Here is a 21,604-nt window from a genome sequence, read left to right as displayed (position 1 = left end):
CTGTGTTGGGCAAAGCTGAGAAAGGCTCAGAAGAAGCTTGCAAACATTAATATTTCTTGCTGTGGACATAGTGAGGTTATAAAATTCAGAGTTCGGGAAGACCCAAGTATTTACCTAATCTGAGGCATTGGCGAAAAACTGGAGTTGTCAGAGAGTAAGTGCTGGAATGCAGTTTCAGAGTCAAGGGGAGCATGAACCCAGGTTCATGACTGACCAGAACAGCAGCATTTGCCTAAGCAGTCCATAACACAACAGCTTGAGAGCAAGCTTCAAGACCAGATCAACAAAAGCGAGAACTTGCAATCCCTTCCTTCCCTCACCACTGGTTGAGTACTTACTATACATTCTGATCTTCCATCTTGAATACTAAATGTTCTACACTCAGTGTAATCCTTTGTGGGAAGAATCCTGGATTCTTCCCACTGGCCTCTTGCCTGCACTCAACCTGTCCAATGAGAACTGTCAATGTGACATTGGCCACCTTAATTTCTCTGCTCCTTTTCCCCACTCTAACCTTCGCATCTAGGCCCAGTACTTTGGACAAGTCATTTCCCATCCCACAGACCCATTCACGTACCTCGAATACACTCTCTTCATTTGGATTCTTCCCACTGGCCTCTTGCCTGCACTCAACCTGTCCACTGAGAACTGTCAATGTGAATTGGCCACCTTAATTTCTCTGCTCCCTTTACCCACTCTAACCTATCTCCCTCTGAACTGACCGCACTCCAAGCTCTCAGATCCAACCTTGACTTTATAACCAAATCTGTTGACAAGGGTCGTGCTGTTGTTATCTGGCATGCTGCCATCTACCTTGTGGAGCCTGTATGGCAGCTCTCAAATACCTCCCTTTACCTCTTCCCTGACCATGACCCACCATCAAACATCAAGCTATTCTGTCCGCTGTCACTAACATCATCTCATCTGGAGATTTTTGCTATCAAAGCCTTGTACCTTACAGTGTCCAACCCCACAGTACCACTTCTACCTTCTTCTCAAAATCCACAAAGGGGACAACCTGAGCAGACCCACTGTTTCTGCCTGCTCCTGTCCTGTAGAACTTATTTCTTCCTACCCGAACCGGGTTGTTTTCTTCTATGTGTAATACATTTTTATTTATCAATTTTGTTTCTAATTTCCATCCTCCCTCATCTTCACTTGGTCCACTTCTGAGTCCTCCCTTCCCATCCTCAACATTGTTTCCATTTCTGGAGACAGGTTGTCTACCAATATCCATTTCAAACCCACTGACTCCTTGACCATATATCTTTACACTCTTTTTTCTGAAAGGACTACCTTCCATTCTCCCAGTTTCTCCACCTCCATCACATCTGTTCTGATAATGCTGCCTTCTTCAAGGAGGACTCAGACATATTTACCTTAAATCGAGGATTCTACACCAACATGGTTGTCAGGCCCTTAGCCATGTTTGGGCCATTTTCTGTACTTCTACCCTCTCCTTTTTCTTTCCCTCCCACAATAACAATAGGGTCACCTTTGTTCTCACTTTCCACCCCACTGGCCTGTCCATTCAAAGGATCATAAGTCACCATTTCCGTAACCTCCAGCGAGATGCCATCACTGGACACATATTGCCCGCCACTCCCCTGTAAGCCTTCTGCAAGGAGCATTCCCTCCAGGACACTCCTCCTCCACTCCCAAAATCTCCCCATATCTCCACAGTACCTTCCCATGCAACTGAAGGAGGTGCATCACTTACCTGTTCACATCTTCTCACCATCCAGATGAAGCAGCAATTTACCTCATTTTCATTTAACCTAGCTTATTGTGTCTGTTGCTCACAATGCCATATCCTCTCCACTGGGGAGAGGAATTGTAGACTGAGTGCCCATTTTGCAGAACATCTACATTCTGTCCATAAAATTTATCCTGAGCTCTCACAGTTGCCTGCCACTTCAACACACCACTGTGCTCCCATTCAACATTTCTGTCTCACGCCTACTGCAGTGCTCCAGCAAAGTTCACCACAAGCTGGAAAATAACACATCATCTTTGACTTAGATACCTTACAGCCTTCACGACTCAATGTCAAACTTAACAACTTCAGAGCTTGAATACCTTCTTCCTTGTCCTTTATTTATCCTACAACCCCCAGTCCAGTCATGAAATGTGTTTCTTTCAGCACAACTTGTTTTCAACTATTCACAATTCCATTATCACCTATTTAGCTTCCCTTCTTCCCTGGCTTACTATAAACAATCCTTTTGTATGGCGACCCATTATACATCTGTCTTTGTCCCCCACCCCTGTCCAGTCATCGGCATAAACATCACCTTTTTCTAGCTGTTTCTAGTTTTGAAGGGTCACTGAACCTGAAATGTTAACTGTTTTCCCTCTGCAAATGCTGCCAGAAGTGCTGAGTTTCTCCAGCAATTTCTATTTTTGTGTTTCAGATCTCCAGCATCCACAATTCTTTGCTTTATATTACTGTATTGCAATCCCTTGTTAGGTCTAATGAGATGTGAGGATCTACCATGTCATTAATTTGTGGAGGGAGTACTGAGAAAGTTGTAGAATTTATTCTGATTAGAATGTATTGTGGTGTTTGATCATGATCCATTAGACAAATTTAGTACATTAATTCTAGGTGTTAGATAAAAGATATTTAAATATATCATAGATTCTACCTTTATTCTAAATTGTAAAGTACTGCTCTGTGTTCTAAACCAAGGAATCTTGCGTCTTTATTTTCCTAAAAGTAACCTGAATCCTAACTTTTGGCTACTTTATAAATAAAAACTGGTCTGTAACCATTTCGTAACATAATTTAGGGATCTTATCCAGAATCATAACAAAGTTAGTGACCTGGACTGGGATCATAACAGTCCAAAAGAATGCATTGCACTATCTTTCACTTGGTTGCAGGAGCTGCTGAAAAATGACATAGTCAGGCATCAATCCAATCTTCAATTTCACTAAATACTTTTTGTCAGGATGTAGTCCGCAAGGCTTCAGTTCTCCTGAGGTTTAAATCAATGGAGCATTTTCCCATAGCTGGTAATTCGGTCTGGCTCATTGGTCAAATGTAGAAGCTCCAACATTACAGGTCACACACCATTACATATGGCCCACCAGCTGCTTTACCGGTAGACAAATTTACTGTTCATTCACACAGCTGCCATATGAATAATTATATAACTGACATGAGAAGTCTCTCAGACCAGGAGAAAAATGTTAAATGAAAATATATTGTTATTTGAATTTTATTTGTTTATCGAAGCTAGAGTTTCAAATACTGGTAAATCAAAGATTTCATAAGAAATCTCGCCAACCAGAGGCCCATTTTCTCCAGTACGTGCTGCTGCAGGCTTACCAGTGAACCTGTTAGCAGCAAGTGTGGGACAAAACCAATCTGTGATTAGAGGAACAGTGAACAACCTGAGACTGCAGCTGTAGTAGTAAGCCTGCGGGCCAAATCTAGAAATTTCTTGGACAGGAGTGATAGGAGATGAGAGTAGCACGACAGGGGTAAGACACCAAGAGTTGGATGGCAGAGAAGAACTGCTCATCACAGTGAGGGACTGAATGAAAGGTTGCCAAGTCACTCCTGCTAAATGTTTCTTTGATTTTATTTTGGAGAAAGAAATTGACTTTTACCAAATTATGTTCAAGTTTCTCCAAGACAAAAAAAAATGGCCATTTTTATTTGAATGTAAAACATTTGTCAGTGGGTTAATAATGCAGGTAGCATTTTTAGGAACACAAAGCCCCATGGATTATTTCTTTAAACTAAAGGGGCAGAGCAAGACAGGCAGATAAAGGGGTAAGAGAGAGGGGCAGGTTGGAGGGGGGTAGAAGAGAGAAAGGTATGAAATAGTATGGGAGAGGGAGAGGAGACGCAAAGCAAGCTATATGAAGAGGGAATCCCAGTTCGAAAGACAGATCACTTCTGATCCGCCACTTTCTTGGGAATTCAGAGGCCAACTTGGAGTGTGCTTCACCAGAAGCACGCCAAAAGCTTAGCCAGAGTTAAATCTATCTCCACAGCCTGACCCAGTCATTACCCCTTCATTGGTGATCATAAATTGGGTTGATACTTTTTCTCTTTCAAGCGTAGCTTCTTAAACAAAAGTGAAAAACTTACTTTATCACTAAGCTATTAATGGTCATTCCTATCAATTATTCATGTAAATTATCAATTGATTGCTTTTGATGAAGTTCATGTTTATTGTTGTGGCAACCCCTATATTTCTGATATTTGCTCAGGTGTACCCCCAAGGGATAAAAAACCAAAATATGTCCCCATGCAAAAACTTGGCCATTCTGTGTCTTGGGATATGCTTTTCACTTAGATTGCTTGCCAACAATGCAATATGTCTAGTGTGTGGGTGAAGATAGCTTGCGTGCTTCATGCTTGTGAGCGCTAATTGGCTTCTCACTTTTAGCCCACACCACTGGTTAGCAGAAATACTTTTTAAAAAGTGCCAAACACATAACAGCTTGCCCATCATTACACAAATTCTCCATCAGGAAATCCACAACTGTGCTTCTTCGCTGTGAGAAACTTAAACTGGGTCTTTTAATGCCCAAGTGTACAGCTTCAGAATATTCCAGAGGAACTTTCGCTCCCAGACAAATTTTGGGTGCAGCAGCACTTTAACATAGTTAAATCAAATCTCAACAGTGTAATCACAAGCCAAACTCCTCGATATGGATGAATAGCTCACAAAAGTACTGCATAATTAATGAACACAAGAGCATGTAGATTAATGATGCATAACCCAATTTATATTTCAGGTAATTTTAAAAGTAATTGTCAAAGAGCAAAAATAGTTTATCAAAACTATATTATTTCATCTAAGCAATCGAAAATACACCAAGGATGATAACCATCTAACTTTTTTTTTGTTAGCCACAGATGGTGGATCTGCCATTTAGAATTTTTCTTCCTTGTTGAAATGGATTTTTCCTGCACATTCTAAAATTCCCCTTAAATATCTGATACTGCACTTTATTTTTATTATCCCTTAACTTAAATTTCAAGCTTTCATAAATGTCCTTAAATAATTCACCACCATATACAAGACCAATGGAATTGCAAATTTTAAAGAGACTGAAGTGATTGCTTACCAGCCTTTTAAACGTGGTATGTATAGTCTGTTTCTCTCGACTGTTCCCATGATAAAAAGCAATTTCTTCACTGTAAGCACAAAAGTACTAATTGTTTAGTCCAGTTCTTTATCTGTAAACTTATACTTCAAATGTGCTATTGCTACCTTCCACAACAGGTGGGAGTGGATTAGAAATGAGAGGTACACAAACCCAACTCACGCCAAATACACTTGCTGTTCTTACAACTGCAGGTTTGTTTGAGTGTTGCACTGTGGAGAAGTGCAGCACTTCTTTAACATATTTAAATCAAATCCCAACAGTGCAATCGGTGGCCGAATTTAAATATTAAATTTTTGAGAAGTCACAATATCTAGCAACAAATAGGACACAGCATCTAGCAAGCAAGTGTCTTTTTCTTTTCTGCTTGTGACTTGGGATTAGGGGAGCACACCTGCAATTCCCTCGAGTAAACCATCAGCCTCTATTGCATGCTCTTGACCCCTGCTGTGATTCTAACTTCCCCATGCTAATATCAAGTTGGCCAGCTGCCAGGCAGGGAAAAAAAGACAACAAAAGTTTACTACTGAGTTTATCAGGACAACTGCTTCCCTGGTCTCAGAGTTCTTTCAGCAATTTCTGATCCACCATGCTTACAGAAAAATATTGGGCCTTGGTATCTAGCCCAAACGTTTACATAGTTCAGTAAAGCAGTACATTAGCAAATTAATAATCTACTCTAGAAAGTCAAAGAATGCGTAAATGTAACCATAAGGCAAAGGAACAGATGTAGGATATTCAGCCCAGCAAATCTGCTCTGCCAATGAGATCATGGCTAATGTGATAATCCTCACTTTTCCTTCTTTTGCCCAGAACTCTCAATTCGCTTACTGATTAAAAATCTGCCTATCTCAGCCTTGACTATACTATGATGTGGAGGAGCCGAAGTTGGACTGGGGTGGACAAAGTTAAAAATCACACAACACCAGTTATAGTCCAACCGGTTTATTTGGAAGCACTAGTTTTCGGAGCCCTACTCCTTCCTCAGGTAACTGTGGAACAGGATCATGAGACACAGAATTTATAGCAATAGATTACAGCGTCATGCAACTGGAATGATATCATAGAGTGATAGAGATGTACAGCACAGAAACAGACCCTTCAGTCCACTTGTCCATGCCGACCAGATATCCCAAACCAATCTAGTCCCACCTGCCAGCACGTGGCCCATATCCCTCCAAACGCCTTTTAAATGTTGCAATTGTAATAGCCTCCACCACTTCCTCTTGACAGCTCATTCCATACACGTACCACCCTCTGCGTGAAAAAGTTGCCCCTTGGGTCTCTTTTATATCTTTCCCCTCTCTCTCTAAACCTATGCCCTTTTGTTCTGGACTCCCCCACCCCAGGGAAAATACTTGGTCTATTTATCCCATCCATGCCTCTCATGTTTTATAAACCTCTGTAAGATCACCCCTCAGCCTCTGACATTCTTTGAAACTCTTGGGTATACAAACCCAATTTACCCAAACTCTCTTCATAGTCCCGAATTCCAGAAACAAATCTGGTGGAACAAAGATGGGTTACAGCATTACACTATAAAGGAGACATCGGAGCAGAATTAGACGATTTGGCCCATCAAGGCTGTGCTATCATTCAATCATTAGAGAAACATTTATCTTCCTGTTTTACGTACTGATTGACCTATTGGATAGATATATTGAACAAACCTAGATTGCTGTTTAAGTCTTTCATCTTTTAGAATGGGTTGCAAGTTTCGGTTCATTAATATGTAAATCCCACATCTTTTAAGTCACATTCTCGAGATAACAAGGTTTTATTAAAAAAACTACATATCAGCTCAGACAATACATTAAAGGTGTGAGGTCTGTCTGTATCCCAATCTTGAATCAGACTGGTTCTATTTCCAAAGTAGGAATTTATAAAATGTTACATGGTGCAACATCGAGGCCAAAGGGCCTGTGCTGTAATGTTCTATGTACATGGATTGACTGCCTGCAGATTGTGTGCATGTATGTACAAGTGCGAGGGGGAGAGAGAGAGAGAGAGAGAGAGAGAGAGAGAGAGAGAGAGAGAGAGAGAGAGAGAGAGAGATGAAGTTTAAGCCTATGAGACGATGTGTGCATGGGTGTGAGTTGGTGGGGTGCATGTTTGACAGAGAGCATGTGCATGAAAGAAGTCTGTGTAAGTACATAAGAACGTGCATGTATGTGCGAGAGAGAGATAGATAGATAGATAGAGAGACACTGAGGCAGAGAGACAGAGAGACATCACCCATACTGAGACATGAACCCAAGGTCCTGGTTGAGGCCATCCCCACGGGCACTGAACTTGGCTATCAGCCTCTGCTCGGCCTCTTTGCATTGTTGCCTGTCCCGAAGTCCGCCTTGGAGTATGGTCACCGAAGATCTGAGGCCAAATGTCCCTGAACGCCTAAGTGTTCCCAACTGGGAGGGAACACCCCTGTCTGGCAATTGTTGCACGGTGTCTATTCATCCGTTGTGGCAGGGTCTGCTTTGTCTCATCAATGTACCATGCCTCAGGTCATCCTTGCCTGCAGCGTAAGAGATAGACAACGTTGGCAGAATCACATGAGTACCTGCTGCGTACATGGTGGGTGGTGACCCCATGTGTAATGGTAGCATCCATTTTGACACTCTGACACGTATTGCAATAGTTGCCATGACAGGGTTGTACAGTATTGTGGTCCATGTTGTCCAAAAGGCTGACCAATTTGCTGTGAACAACAGTCTATTTAAGGTTTGGCAGTTGTTTGAAGGCGAGAAATGGACAGGTATGAAAGGTCTGGGCAAGATTCTCATTCTCATCAATAATGTGTTACAAGCTGCGAAGAACATGATATAGTTTCTCCACTCCCGGGAAGTACTGAACACCGAAGGGTACACTATCAGTCGAATCCCGTGCCTGTCTCCTGAGGTGGTCATTGCAGTTTCTCACTGTGGTACGTCAGAACTGGCAATCGACGAGTTGAGCAGCGTACCCTGTTCTTATGAGGGCATCCTTGTGCACCTTCAGCTGACTGTCATATTCGTCCTCATCTGAACAGATTGTGTGTATGCATAGGGCTTGTCTGTAGGAGATGGCTGTTTTAATATGTTTAGGGTGGAAGCACGCACTCATGCAGACCCTCTCATACACACACACACATACATACATTCCCCATACTCACAGCTATGTGCACACTCTCAACTTATACTCCATCACACACACACACACACACTATCTCACGTGCAACTCACATTCACGTACACACACTCATACTCCCTTTCTCTCTCTCTCTCATGCATGCAGACACACAAGTCTATGGGGTAAATTTGTATTTGCAGAATTATATTTGCAGATACATTCTATTTTGTTCAAAAAGCACACAATCTGCAGGCAGTCAATCCATGTAATATTTTATAAATTCCTACTTTGGAAATAGAACCATTCTGACTCATGATTGGGATACAGACAGACTCTAACCTCACACCTTTAATTGTTTTTAGCTGAGATGTCAACCTTTCTTTATAAAATCTTAAGTTATTTCGAGAATGTGACTCAAAAGTAGTTGTGGAATTTACATATTGATAAATGAAACTTACAACCCATTCTAAAAGATGACAGACTTAACAGCAATCTAGATTTGTTAAATATTTCATTTCAGTTGCATGACACTGTAATCTTTTGCTATAAATTCTGTATTTTATGATCCTGTTCCACAGCTACCTGATGAAGGAGCAGCACTCTGGAAGCTAGGGCTTCCAAATAAACCTATTGGACTATAACCGGGTGTGGTGTGATTCTTAACTTTGAATACCTGCCTCTACACAGCACTCTGCAGTAAATAATCCCACAGATTCACTATGGAGGAAAAAATTCCTCTGCAGAATACAGGAGCCAAACTTCTTAATTTCTGCTTTGGCTTTAGAAAGGCTTTGCAAGAAATAAACTAATAAAACAATAAGACAGCAAGGCGAATCACACAAATTGTTTGGTGCTGCAATAAGTAGAGAAAGAACTAGCCAACAATGGTTTGGAAAGCAGGGTGAGGCATGTCATGATAAAATATCACATATCCTTCCATTTAAAGCAATTTAAAAATCCACTGATTTTACTAAGTGTCTCCTCACCTATTTGTAATAAGCCGTGAGTTGACATATCTGTATTCGCCTTCATATCTTTGCTCTGTCATTGTCATTTTACCAATTGGTCTTCTAAGTCGAGTCAGAAGCAAACCTGAAACAATCAGGTAAGCCATCATGCTTGCAGGACCCTAAGACAAAGACAGTAATTGTTCAAAAATATATATATATATTTGCAGTAATGCCAATATAATATTCTCAAAATGTATAAGCACCAAAACAAGCAAAGGTTTATAATCAAAACAATATTCAACTCACTAAATCAGTATCTGTACATTAAAATCCAGGTGATATTATCATTTTATTTGATGCAATGATATTTTTGAATCTAAGTGTATCAAAACATTTTCTCATTTGCTCAGAAAGTTAACACAAGCTCTTTCAGCCCTTACTATCAGTAAACAACTAATTTATTCAGAACTCACCTGAGCACCTATTGCACTTGTTAGTTTAAATATATACAGAAATATATCCAAAAGAGGCTGAAAAGGAAAAACACTCAAAATTAATTATGAAGTGATGGAATAAGAATACAGCAAATCAACAGTAAAATCACAATATCATTTATTTAAAAAGTAATATTCTGCACAGGATGAAAATCTAACCCAAAGACAGAGGATCCTGCAAAATAATCATTATCTGTGGAAAGAAAAAGCAAGTTTACATGTTGAATGGAGACACTTCTTCACAGAAGCACATTACTTAGGAATCTTTTTTTTCTAAAAAACCTAGAGAATTACTAATTGTTACAAACAAAGATTTTATAAGGTTGGTACATTTTAAACTGTGCCTTTGAAAATAAAACAGAGTGCCCTGAAAATAGGGTAAAATCATCCCAAAGTAGGTGGAAGCAGGTGCAAAATGGCATGCTGTTATTGAGAAAGAGATGCAAACCAAAAACTATTGAAAATCAAGTGTTAGTTTTCACACCTTGACACAACAAAAAGGAGCTAGTCTTTCTGGACATATACATGTACAGACCCAAAAACCTGGAACAAGAGAAACAGAAACCCAACTGCTGTCATAAACAAGGAAAAAGACTGGCTTGTGTTAGCTACAAAGCAATTGACCAAAAAGAACCAATTCTCTATTCAAAGAGACAGGGCGAGTAGAAACTTCAAGATCAAAGAGACCTCGGCATTTGCCTCATTGCCAGAAGACAATTAGGAATACTTAGAATGCCAAGAGTAGTAATTTTCAAAAGGCAGTTTTTCAAACAATGCATCACAGGAGGCAGAGTGGAAGAGGGGAACCTGCTGAAAAGCTAGGTGGTGTTAGTTTGTAAACAGATAAATGTCTTTTCTTTAAGATTACACAGTAGTTGATGATTAAGTAGGGTTCATTCAATACTGATTTTAATTCATTTGATTCGGTTAGTGCCTTAAAATGAAAAAGAAAAGCATGAACTTCTGTCCATTAGTCACTGAAGAATACTGAGGGAGGATATTCCCGGAAATACATCCAGGGAAGTTATTTGGGTGGAACTGAGAGATAAGAAAGAGATGATGATCACCTTATTGGGATTGTATTACAGACCCCCTAATAGTCAGAGGGAAATTGAGAAACAGACCTGTAAGGAGATCTCAGCTATCTGTAAGAATAATAGGGTGGTTATGGTCCGGGATTTTAACTTTCCAAACATAGACAGGGATTACCATAGTGTTAAGGGTTTAGATGGAGAGGAATTTGTTAAGTGTGTACAAGACAATTTTCTGATTCAGTATGCAGATGTACCTATTCGAGAAGGTGCAAAACTTGACCAACTCTTGGGAAATAAGGCAGGGCAGGTGACTGAGGTGTCAGTGGGGGAGAACTTTGGGGCCAGCGACCACAATTCTATTAGATTTAAAATAATGATGGAAAAGGATAGACCAGATCTAAAAGTTGAAGCTCTAAATTGTAAAAAGGCCAATTTTGATGGTACGAGGCAAGAACTTTCAAAAGCTGATTGGGGTCAGGTGTTCGCAAGTAAAGGGTCGGCTGGAAAATGGGAAGCCTTCAAAAATGAGATAACAAGAATCCAGAGAAAGTATATTCCTGTTAGGGTGAAAGGAAAGGCTGGTAGGTATAGGGAATACTGGATGACGAAAGAAATTGAGGGTTTGGTTAAGAAAAAGGAAGCATATGTAAGGTATAGACAGGAAAGATCGAGTGAATCCTTAGAAGAGTGTAAAGGCAGTAGGAGTATACTTAAAGAGAGAAATCAGGACTGAAAAAGGGGACATGAAATAGCTTTGGCAAATAGAATTAAGGAGAATCCCAAGGGTTTTTACAAATACATTAAGGACAAAAGAGTAACTAGGGAGAGAATAGGGCCCCTCAAAGATCAGCAAGGAAGCCTTTGTGTGGAGCCGCAGAAAATGGGGGAGATACTAAACCAGTATTTTGAATATTTACTGTGGAAAAGGACATGGAAGACATAGAATGTAGGGAAATAGATGGTGACATCTTGAAAAATGTCCATATTACAGAGGAGGAAGTGCTGGATGTCTTGAAACACAAAGGTGGATAAATCCCCAGGACCTGATCAGGTGTACCCGAGAACTCTGTGGGAAGCTACAGATGTGATTGCTGGACCTCTTGCTGAGATATTTGTATCATCGATAGTCACAAGTGAGGTGCCGGAAGACTGGAGGTTGGCTCACGTGGTGCCACTGTTTAAGAAGGATGGTAAGTACAAGCCAGGGAACTATAGACCAGTGAGCCTGACGACAGTGGTGGGCAAGTTGTTGGAGAGAATCCTGAGGGACAGGATGTACATGTATTTGGAAAGGCAAGGACTGATTAGGGATAGCTTTGTGCGTGGGAAATCATGTCTCACAAACTTGATTGAGTTTTTTGAAGAAATAACAAAGAGGATTGATGAGGGCAGAGCAGTAGATGTGATCTATATGGACTTCAGTAAGGGGTGTGACAAGGTTCCCCATGGGAAACTGATTTGCAAGGTTAGATCTCATGGAATACAGGGAGAACTAGCCATTTTGATACAGAACTGGCTCAAAGGTAGAAGACAGAGGGTGGTGGTGGAGGGTTGTTTTTAAGACTGGAGGCCTGTGACCAGTGGAGTGCCACAAGGATCCTCTACTGGGTCCTCTACTTTTCGTCATTTATATAAATGATTTGGATGCAAGCATAAGAGGTATAGTTAGTAAGTTTGCAAATGACAAAAATTGGAAGTGTACTGGACAGCGAAGAAGGTTACCTTAGATTACAACAGGATCTTGATCAGCCGGGCCAATGGGCTGAGATGTGGCAGATGGAGTTTAATTCAGATAAATGGGAGGTGCTGCATTTTCAGAAAGCAAATCTTAGCAGGACTTCCACACTTAATGGTAAGGTCATAGGGAGTGTTGCTGAATAAAGAGACCTTGTAGTACAGGTTCATAGCTCCTTGAAAGTGGAGTCACAGGTAGATAGGATAGTGAAGAAGGCGTTTGGTATGCTTTCCTTTATTGGTCAGATTATTGAGTACAGGAGTTGGGAGGTCATGTTGCGGCTGTAAAGGACATTGGTTAGATCACTGTTGGAATATTGCGTGCAATTCTGGTCTCCTTCCTATCAGAAAGATGTTGTGAAACTTGAAAGGGTTCAGAAAAGATTTACAAGGATGTTGCCAGGGTTGGAGGATTTGAGCTATGGGGAGAGGCTGAACAGGCTGGGGCTGTTTTCCCTGGAGCGTCGGAGGCTGAGGGGTGATCTTATAGAGGTTTACAAAATCATGAGGGGCATGGATAGGATAACTAGACAAAGTCTTTTCCCTGAGGTCCAAGGTTTAGGGTGAGGGGAGAGACATAAAAGAGACCTAAGGGGCAACATTTTCACGCAGAAAGTGGTACATGTATGGAATGAGCTGCCAGAGGAAGTGGTGGAGGCTGGTACAATTGCAACATTTAAAAGGTATTTGGAAGGGTAAATGAATAGGAACAGTTTGGAGGGATTTGGGCCAGGTGCTGGCAGGTGGGACTAGATTTGGTTGGGATTCTGGTTGGCATGGATGAGTTGGACCGAAGTGTCTGTTTCCATGCTGTACATCTCTATGACTCTACCTGATATCTCTTTTTTTTTAAAGAGTTTCCAATCTCGACAGGTGTTGCAACATTCTTTGATAAAATTCGAATCTATGAGAATTTTACTTAGTAGAAATTTGCATGGCCTGAAATTAAAGATGGATGAAGGAGAAAAAGGCACCAGGAGTGCTTTAAGAATAGTCAGATTTGGAGATTATACAAATAATTTCGGCAGACTTGGGGTGAAATAGCAATGAATATGGGCAATACTATTATGATGTAAGGAGATGGCCTTGCATTTAAAGCCTGTTTTTCTTTTGAGGTAACTTGGATTCAGAATTTCAGCTACAGGATGAATAGGAGGTTGAGACTGCCAATGTTTATGCTTAGCCTGAGACAACTTCTGAGAGGGGCACAGAAACATTGGCATGTATATGAAGTTAGTTTTTGCCTCTGTCTCTAATTGCTGTTGGATCGTTGCAAAATTAACAAAAGGAAACTTCAGTTCATCCATACTGGATGTCACACAAACAGTCTGGTAACAGAAGGCTATAGAGAGATCAAAGCAGTGGCGGAAAGGTGATTTGAAGATTGTCAGCGTACTTGTGTAATCTGACTTTGTGTCGACATATGACTTTGACAAGGAGTAAGCAGCATGTAGGTAAAAGGACTATATCCTATGGACTCCAGGATTAGCTGTGATAGGGTAGCATAAAACCATTGTTGTAACTGCTTTTGCTGAAATCAGATCGACAAAAATGAACTAAATGAGAGCACTCCCAGTGAGGCACATCATGTAGTTTTATGCCCATGTCTAAAAGTCTCTAGATGTGCTTTTCTCTACAAATCTCACATACATACCTCTACCCACACTGTGCTATTTTGCTCAGCGGAGAGCATCTCTGAAACATCACAGCAAGGTCTTTCCTGGGTCCTCAAGCCTTTATACAATGGTAGACAATGGAAGAAAGGTGTTGAGGTGGGAACTTATGGTTATCTATTAACAGAGGATGAGAAAGGACAAAGCATTACAGTCACCTCACAGAGGATGACAGGAATGACTTTGGTTGGGGGCTTTTTGTGCCTTGGATTTTTATTTTATACTTTATTTAGAAAACTCTGACATAAAGTGTACACAAATAGCTGAGTCATGCCATCTGAAATTCATAATCTGTGGTAATTCCGAGAGGAGGATTACAGAAGTGACAGATATAACTCACCTTACTGAGATTTGAATACAAGTCCACCACACTGTTGCAGAACTTCTCCACATCTTGAGTTAATAGTTGGTCCGCATTTGCTATTCTATTGTCAAGATTACCCATTTTATAGTATGTATAGCCTCTATCAAAACAAAAATATTTTTGCATCAGTGAAAAATTAATTTAAAATATTCATAATGTTAACTACTAATACTGTGGGTTCTGGTAGCTGATTAAAATTCCTAATTGAATTTATTGCATAACAGCCTTTTGGACTCATTTGGCTCCTCTACCATTGATTCTATTGTTAAGTTTTATAAATAGAACATAGGACAGCAATAAGCAATTGATATACTTGAGCTATTGTTAACCTACTCCCTGCAGTTTTTGGCAACCGATTTAAAAGTATACTTTATCTCGCTGCTGCCTGACACCAGCACACTTCTTTCTCATGTGCAGTTTTGGGAAACAGAGTGACAGTAGTTACTAAGTCAGTGACTTGTCTTAATAGTAGCATTTAATCCAAAATAAGACCATGTTGCTTTGGCATAGCCCCTGCATAGACAGGATCTTTCATTTGGCAATATCAAAGAGATCACAACTGTTTAGAGTTCTTTGCTGCGCTTTCTGCAACCAGCGCAACTTCAATGGCAAATTCAAACTTTGATAAATGCTTTGAGTCATAGAGATGTACAGCTTGGAAACATACCAACTCATCCATGCTGACCAGATATCCCAACCCAATCTACCCCACCTGCCAGCACCCGACACATATCCCTCCAAACCCTTCCTATTCGTATACTCATCCAGATGCCTTTAAATGTTGCAATTGTACTGGCTTCCACCACTTTCTCTGGCAGCTCATTCCACACACGCACCACCCTGTGTGTGTAAACATTGCTCCTTAGGTCCCTTTTATATTTTTCCCCTCTCACCTAAACCTATGCCCTCTCGTTCTGGACTCCCCCACCACAGAGAAAAGACTTTGTTTATTTACCATATCCATGCCCCTTATGATTTTATAAACCTCTACAAGGTCACCCCTCAGATTCTGACGCTCCAGGAAAAACAGCCCCAGCCTATTCAACCTCTCCCTATAGCTCTAATCCTCCAACCCTGGCAACATCCTTGTAAATCTTTTCTGAACCCTTTCAAGTTTCACAACATCTTTCCAATTGGAAGGAGACCAGAATTGCATGCAATATTCCAACAGTGGCCTAACCAATGTCCTGTACAGCCGCAACATGACCATCCAACTCCTTTACTCAATACTCTGGCCAATAAAGGAAAGCATACCAAACACCTTCTTCACTATCCTATCTACCTGCGATTCCACTTTCAAGAAGCTATGAACCTGTACTCCAAGGTCTCTTTGTTCTACAGCACTCCCTAGGACCTTACCATTAAGTATATAAGTCCTGCTAAGATTTGCTTTCCCAAAATGCAGCACCTCGCATTTATCTAAATTAAATTTATGGGCGGCACGGTGGCACAGTGGTTAGCACTGCTGCCTCACAGCGCCAGAGACCCGTGTTCAATTCCCACCACAGGCGACTGACTGTGGAGTTTACACATTCTCCCAGTGTCTGCGTGGGTTTCCTCCGGGTGCTCCGGTTTCCTCCCACAGTTCAAAGATGTGCAGGTCAGGTGAATTGGCGATGCTAAATTGCCTGTAGTGTTAGGTGAAGGGGTAAATGTATGGGTGAGTTGCGCTTCGGCGGGTCGATGAGGATTTATTGGGCCGAAGGACCTGTTTCCACACTGTAAGTAATCTAAGTAGACTCCATTTGCCACTTCTCAGCCCATTGGCTCATCTGATCAAGATCCCATTGCAATCGGAGGTAACCTTCTTTGCTGTCCACTACACCTCCAATTTTGTTGTCATCTGCAAACTTACTAACTATACCTCTTATGCTCACATCCAAAACATTTATATAAATGACGAAAAGTAGCGGACCCAGCACTGATCCTTGTGGCACTCACTAGTCACAGGCCTCCAGTCTGAAAAACAACCCTCCACCACCATCCTCTGTCTTCCATCTTTCAGCCAGTTCTGTATCCAAGTGGCTAGTTCTCCCTGTATTCCATGAGATCTAACCTTGCTAACCAGTCTCTCATGGGGAACCATGTCAAATGCCATACTGAAGTCTATATTGATCACGTCCACCACTTTGCTCTCATCAATCCTCTTTGTTACTTTTTCAAAAAACTCAATCAATTTTGTGAGACATGATTTCCCATGCACAACCCATGTTGACTATCCCTAATTAGTCCTTGCCTTTCCAAATACATGTACATCCTGTCCCACAGGATTCCCTCCAACAATTTGCCCACCATCGACATCAGGCTCATCAGTCTATAGTTCCCTGGCTTATCCTCATCACCTTTATTAAATAGTGGCACCACATTAGCCAGCCTCCAGTCTTCTGGCACCTCACCTGTGACTATTGATGATATAAATATCTCATCAAGAGGCCCAGCAATCGTTTCTCTAGCTTCCCACAGAGTTCTAGGGTACACCTGATCAGGTCAGGGGATTTATACACTTTCATGCATTTCAAGACATCCAGCACTTTCTCCTCTGTAATATGGACATTTTTCAAGATGTCACCATCTATTTTCCTACATTCTATATCTTCCCTGTCATTTTCCATAGTAAACACGGATGCAAAATACTCGTTTATTATCTCGCCCATCTCCTGCAGCTCCACACAAAGGCCGCCTTGTTGATCTGAGGGGCACTATTCCTTAACTCTATTTGAGGAGAAAGTGAGGTCTGCAGATGCTGGAGATCAAAGTTGAAACTTTATTGCTGGAACAGCACAGCAGGTCAGGCAGCATCCAGGGAACAGGAGATTCGACGTTTCGAGCACAGGCCCTTCTTCCTGAAGAAGGGCCTGTGCCCGAAACGTCGAATCTCCTGTTTCCTGGATGCTGCCTGACCTGCTGTGCTGTTCCAGCAATAAAGTTTCAACTTAACTCTATTTGCCAAAGCTATCTCATATCCCTTTTTGCCCTCCTGAATTCCCCCTTAAGTATACTCCTACTGCCTTTATACTCTTCTAAGGATTCACTTGATCTATCCTGTCTACACCTGACATAAGCTTCCTTCTTTTACTTAACCAAACCTTCAGTTTCTTTAGTCATCCAGCATTCCCTATACCTACCAGCCTTTCTTTTCACCCTAACAGGAATATACTGTCTCTGGACTCTCGTTATCTCATTTCTGAAGGCTTCCCATTTTCCAGCCGACCCTTTACCTGTGAACAACTGCCCCCAATCAGCTTTTGAAAGTTCTTGCCTAATACTGTCAAAACTGGCCTCTCTTCAATTTAGAATTTCAACTTTTAGATCTGGTCTTTCCTTTTCCATCACTATTTTAAAACTAATAGAATTATTTGTATGTGATTTTCCACAAAGTACATTACATGTCAATGTCTCTAGGCTTTTACTGTACCTGTAGTTTATTCAAATAGGAGGGCAGGGAAGGGGAGCAATACAGGGCAGAGATTATATTGCCCTTAAAGGGATAAGCACATACAACCTATATGTAGCATGTTGAAATGTTTAATTCACCTTCCTCTGGATCACACTAAGTACAAAAAAAAACCTTGGATGTGATTTTAATAATACCTGCCTGGCAGGAACATGTCTAAAAAAATGCTGCAATATGCCATACCAAAGCAATCACACTGGTCATCATTCTAACTACTTACAGCAATTAGATTGCTGAGACACTTGATGGAAGCAAATAAGAGCCTCATGAATTAAAGCAACTTTGGATCCCAGTGCATCGACGGTAGCCCTCGATGTTTTAACTGAAGTCTGAGGAAGCAGGTCTGGAAGCACGCGATCCTCCAAGTTATGTTCAATAATTTCCTTTATCATGGCTTCCCTGCTCAGGAATTTCCAACAAACACCTCAAACTGTATCATGTGCCTCAATTCAAGTCGTCCCTGGTTGATTCCAGCAGGCAACTCAGCAGTTAGTTGCTGAGAGCAGTCGAAACAAAATGAGCTCCCCTTTTCCCTGGGCCCTGCAGAAATCTTCTGTCTAATGACATGCTTTTTCATAGTGAGTCTTATGTTGTTACTGGCTATTGCTTGCGGTTTCTTGAACCCAGCAAATAACTGCTACTTTCTCCTCAGCCTCACGCAACTACCTGATAGCATGCAGATAAGACCTGAGAGAGTTAACATACTCTGGAAGTAGGATTTGAGAGTCATTTTTTGCGAATGCTGCCCTGTCCCCTACCCCATTCCCAACTTATTTGAAAAATCACTGCAGTTTAAAATCAATCTCTGGAAGGTATTTTAAAACAGCATAGCTGGCTATATGTGCAGTCTCTTTTGTTCATCATTACGTTTAAATTATATTTTTGTTTGATAATGGCCAAAGATTAAAATTATAATATTAATTCAAACTCAAGGCCTATGATTATTTGACTTTTATTTCTAAATCATTAAAAATACACAGACAAGACAGTTTTATTTTAGAATAACTATATAAATTTACTTTACTATATTGTTCCAAAAGCTATTGACTTACTTTAAATACTCCCCATACAGGTAGGTGGTGAGTCGTACTCTGAATCGAAGTTTTAGTTGATTCAAACCAAACTTCAGAAAATTATTTACCAGAGATATCTGAAGTAATACAAGTTACAAATTAGCATCACTAAAAACTAAATTTAGGAAGTACAACTTCTAATTTTGATTAACAAGCGTACCCTGACAAACACAATCATCTAATCTTAATTATGATTTTGTTTTATTCATTCACAGGATTGTGGGTATCAATAGCTAGGCCAATATTTAATGACCATCCTTATTTTTGATTTATTTGCATTATTTATTATCACATGCGTTTTGTTACAAAATACAGTAAAAAGTGGTGTATAGTGTTGCCAATCTCTGCTGTCATCTTAAAACATAGAAATAGATCAAAACATTGAATATAAAGACCGAAAAATTAAGAAATAACGGAAAAGTGTTCAACTTTATAGTTCTTCTTGTTAAGTGCTCCACTATGGACCTGGTGACCAGGCAGCAGTCCCCTTTGCAGTGCTGCCACTGGAACGAAAGTCACCATTCTTCAGCGCCATCTCACCTTCACCAACACCCTCACCAGTGCAGACACCACCAGCAACCCAAACACAACTCCATCACTGCCAAGTATCAGCGGTATAGTTTCAAGTCAGAATGGTGTGAGGTTCAGAGGGGAATGTGGTGCTCCAATCTGATGCCCTTGACCTTAGAGTTAGAAGTCACACGGCACCAGGTTAACAGTCCAATAGGTTTATTTGAAATCACAAGCTTCCCGAAAGCTGCTCCTTCATCAGGTGAAGTGGCTTTACCTGACAAAAGGGCAGCACTTTGAAAGCTTGTGATTTCAAATAAACCTGCTGGATTATAACCTGGCGTTGTGTGACCTCTGACCTTGTCCACCAATCCAACACTGGCACCTCCACATCTTGACCTTACATATTGAGGTCACAGGTTTGAAAGAGGTTACTTAAGAAACCTTGGTGAGTTCCTGCAGTGCACCATATGAATGGTACACACTACTGCCACTGTGCATTGGTGGTGAGGGGAGTTCATGTTGGAAGTGGTGAATGGGGTGCTAATCTCATGGGCTGCTCTGCCCCAATTGGTGTCAAGCTCCTTGAGTGCTGTTGGACCTACACTTATTCAGGCACAAGTAGAGTATTCCATCACACTCCTGTAGCACAACCTAGTGTGGGCAGACACTGCGCAGACAGGTGGGTTACTCACTGCAGAATTCCTAGCCTCTGACCTGTTCACCGAGATAAATGTGAGGTGCTACATTTTGGTTGGGAAAATCAGGGCAGGACTTATGCACTCAATGGTATGGTCCTGGTGAGTGTTGCCACAGTATTTATATGAGTGATCCACAGGACATTGACAGTGTGGAATTCAGCAACGGTAGTGCCACTGAAAGTTAAGCGTTATAAATCATAGAGATGTTCAAAACGGAAACAGACCTGTCTATGCCGACCAGATTTCCTAAATTAATTTAGTCCTGTTTGCCAGCATTTGACCCATATCTCTCCAAACCCTTTCTACTCATATATCCATCCCGGTGCCTTCTAAATGTTGTAATTCTACTGGCCGCCAAAACATCCTCTGGCAGCTCATTCCATACATGCACCACCCTCTGCATGAAACGTTTGCCACTTAGGTCCCTTTTAAATTTTTCCCCTTTCACCTTGAACCTATGGCCTCTTGTTTTCTACTCCCCTAACCTAGTGAAAAGACCTTGACATTTTACCCTATCCAAGCTCTTCATGATTTTATAAACTTCTTTAAGGTCACATCTCAGCCTCCTATGTTCCAGCGAAAATAGCTCTAGCCTATCCAACCTCTTCCAGCTCAAACCCTCCAACCCTCGCAACATTCTTATAAGTCTTTTCTGAATGCTTTCCAATTTAACAACATCCTTTCTACAGCAAAGAGACCAGGAGTTCACGCAGTATTTCAAAAGTTGCCTAACCAATGTCTTGTACTGCTGCAACATGATTACCCAACTCATTTACTCAATGCACTGACCAATATCTTCACTACCTGTAACTCCATTATCAAGGAACTATGAACCTGCACTCTAAAGATCCCTTTGTTTGGCAACACTCACCAGGACTGTACCATTAAGTGCATAAGTCCTGCCCTGATTTTCCCAACCAAATTGTAGCATCTCACATTTATCTCGATTAAATTTGATGGTTACATTCCTTTTTGTTGGACATGGTCATTGTCTGGCACTCATGTGACTCAAATGTTATTTGTCACTTATCAGATTCAGCCTGATTGCTATCCTCAGTATCTGAGGAATCATGACTGGTGGCAATCAGAGAACATCCCCTCTTCCGACCTTATAGCATAAGAATGGTCACAGATAAAGTAGCCAAAGAAGTTTACAAAGTAAATGGATAATGTAGATACAGAAGGACCTGCAGTCACATTTGACTGTAAGTCAAAAGTTAGCTATCTAAAACTGCTGATATAACAAGCAACAGAAAACGAAACTTACAGCTGGCATTGCAGCAACGAAGTTGAATAAGTATTTCTTGAAATCTTTGGTGCTCCGACCAATAATTGCACTGTAAATCATGACATGCAAAGGACAAAAATTAGGTCTCAAT

General features: G+C 41.0%; 1 protein-coding gene across 1 annotated transcript in view; it reads right to left on the bottom strand.

Moving 5' to 3' along the window:
* The window catches only part of abcd3a (ATP binding cassette subfamily D member 3a), a 121,351-nt gene that overhangs the window by 60,115 nt on the left and 39,632 nt on the right, over positions 1-21,604 (bottom strand). Inside the window, exons 5-10 of the mRNA XM_043698846.2 lie at positions 21,493-21,562; positions 18,994-19,091; positions 14,464-14,587; positions 9,662-9,718; positions 9,225-9,367; positions 5,092-5,161 (exon numbers count right to left, since the gene is read on the bottom strand). Of these exons, the coding sequence (XP_043554781.2) occupies positions 5,092-5,161; positions 9,225-9,367; positions 9,662-9,718; positions 14,464-14,587; positions 18,994-19,091; positions 21,493-21,562 (562 nt within the window). The remainder of the gene's footprint in view (positions 1-5,091; positions 5,162-9,224; positions 9,368-9,661; positions 9,719-14,463; positions 14,588-18,993; positions 19,092-21,492; positions 21,563-21,604) is intronic.

This window comes from Chiloscyllium plagiosum, unplaced genomic scaffold (genome assembly GCF_037043375.1).
Source record: "Chiloscyllium plagiosum isolate Xiang-an unplaced genomic scaffold, Cpla_swu_hap1 HiC_scaffold_9, whole genome shotgun sequence".
Taxonomy (NCBI): domain Eukaryota; kingdom Metazoa; phylum Chordata; class Chondrichthyes; order Orectolobiformes; family Hemiscylliidae; genus Chiloscyllium; species Chiloscyllium plagiosum.
The sequence above is the reverse complement of the archived record's forward strand: the minus strand, read 5'-3'. Positions and strand labels throughout refer to the sequence as shown.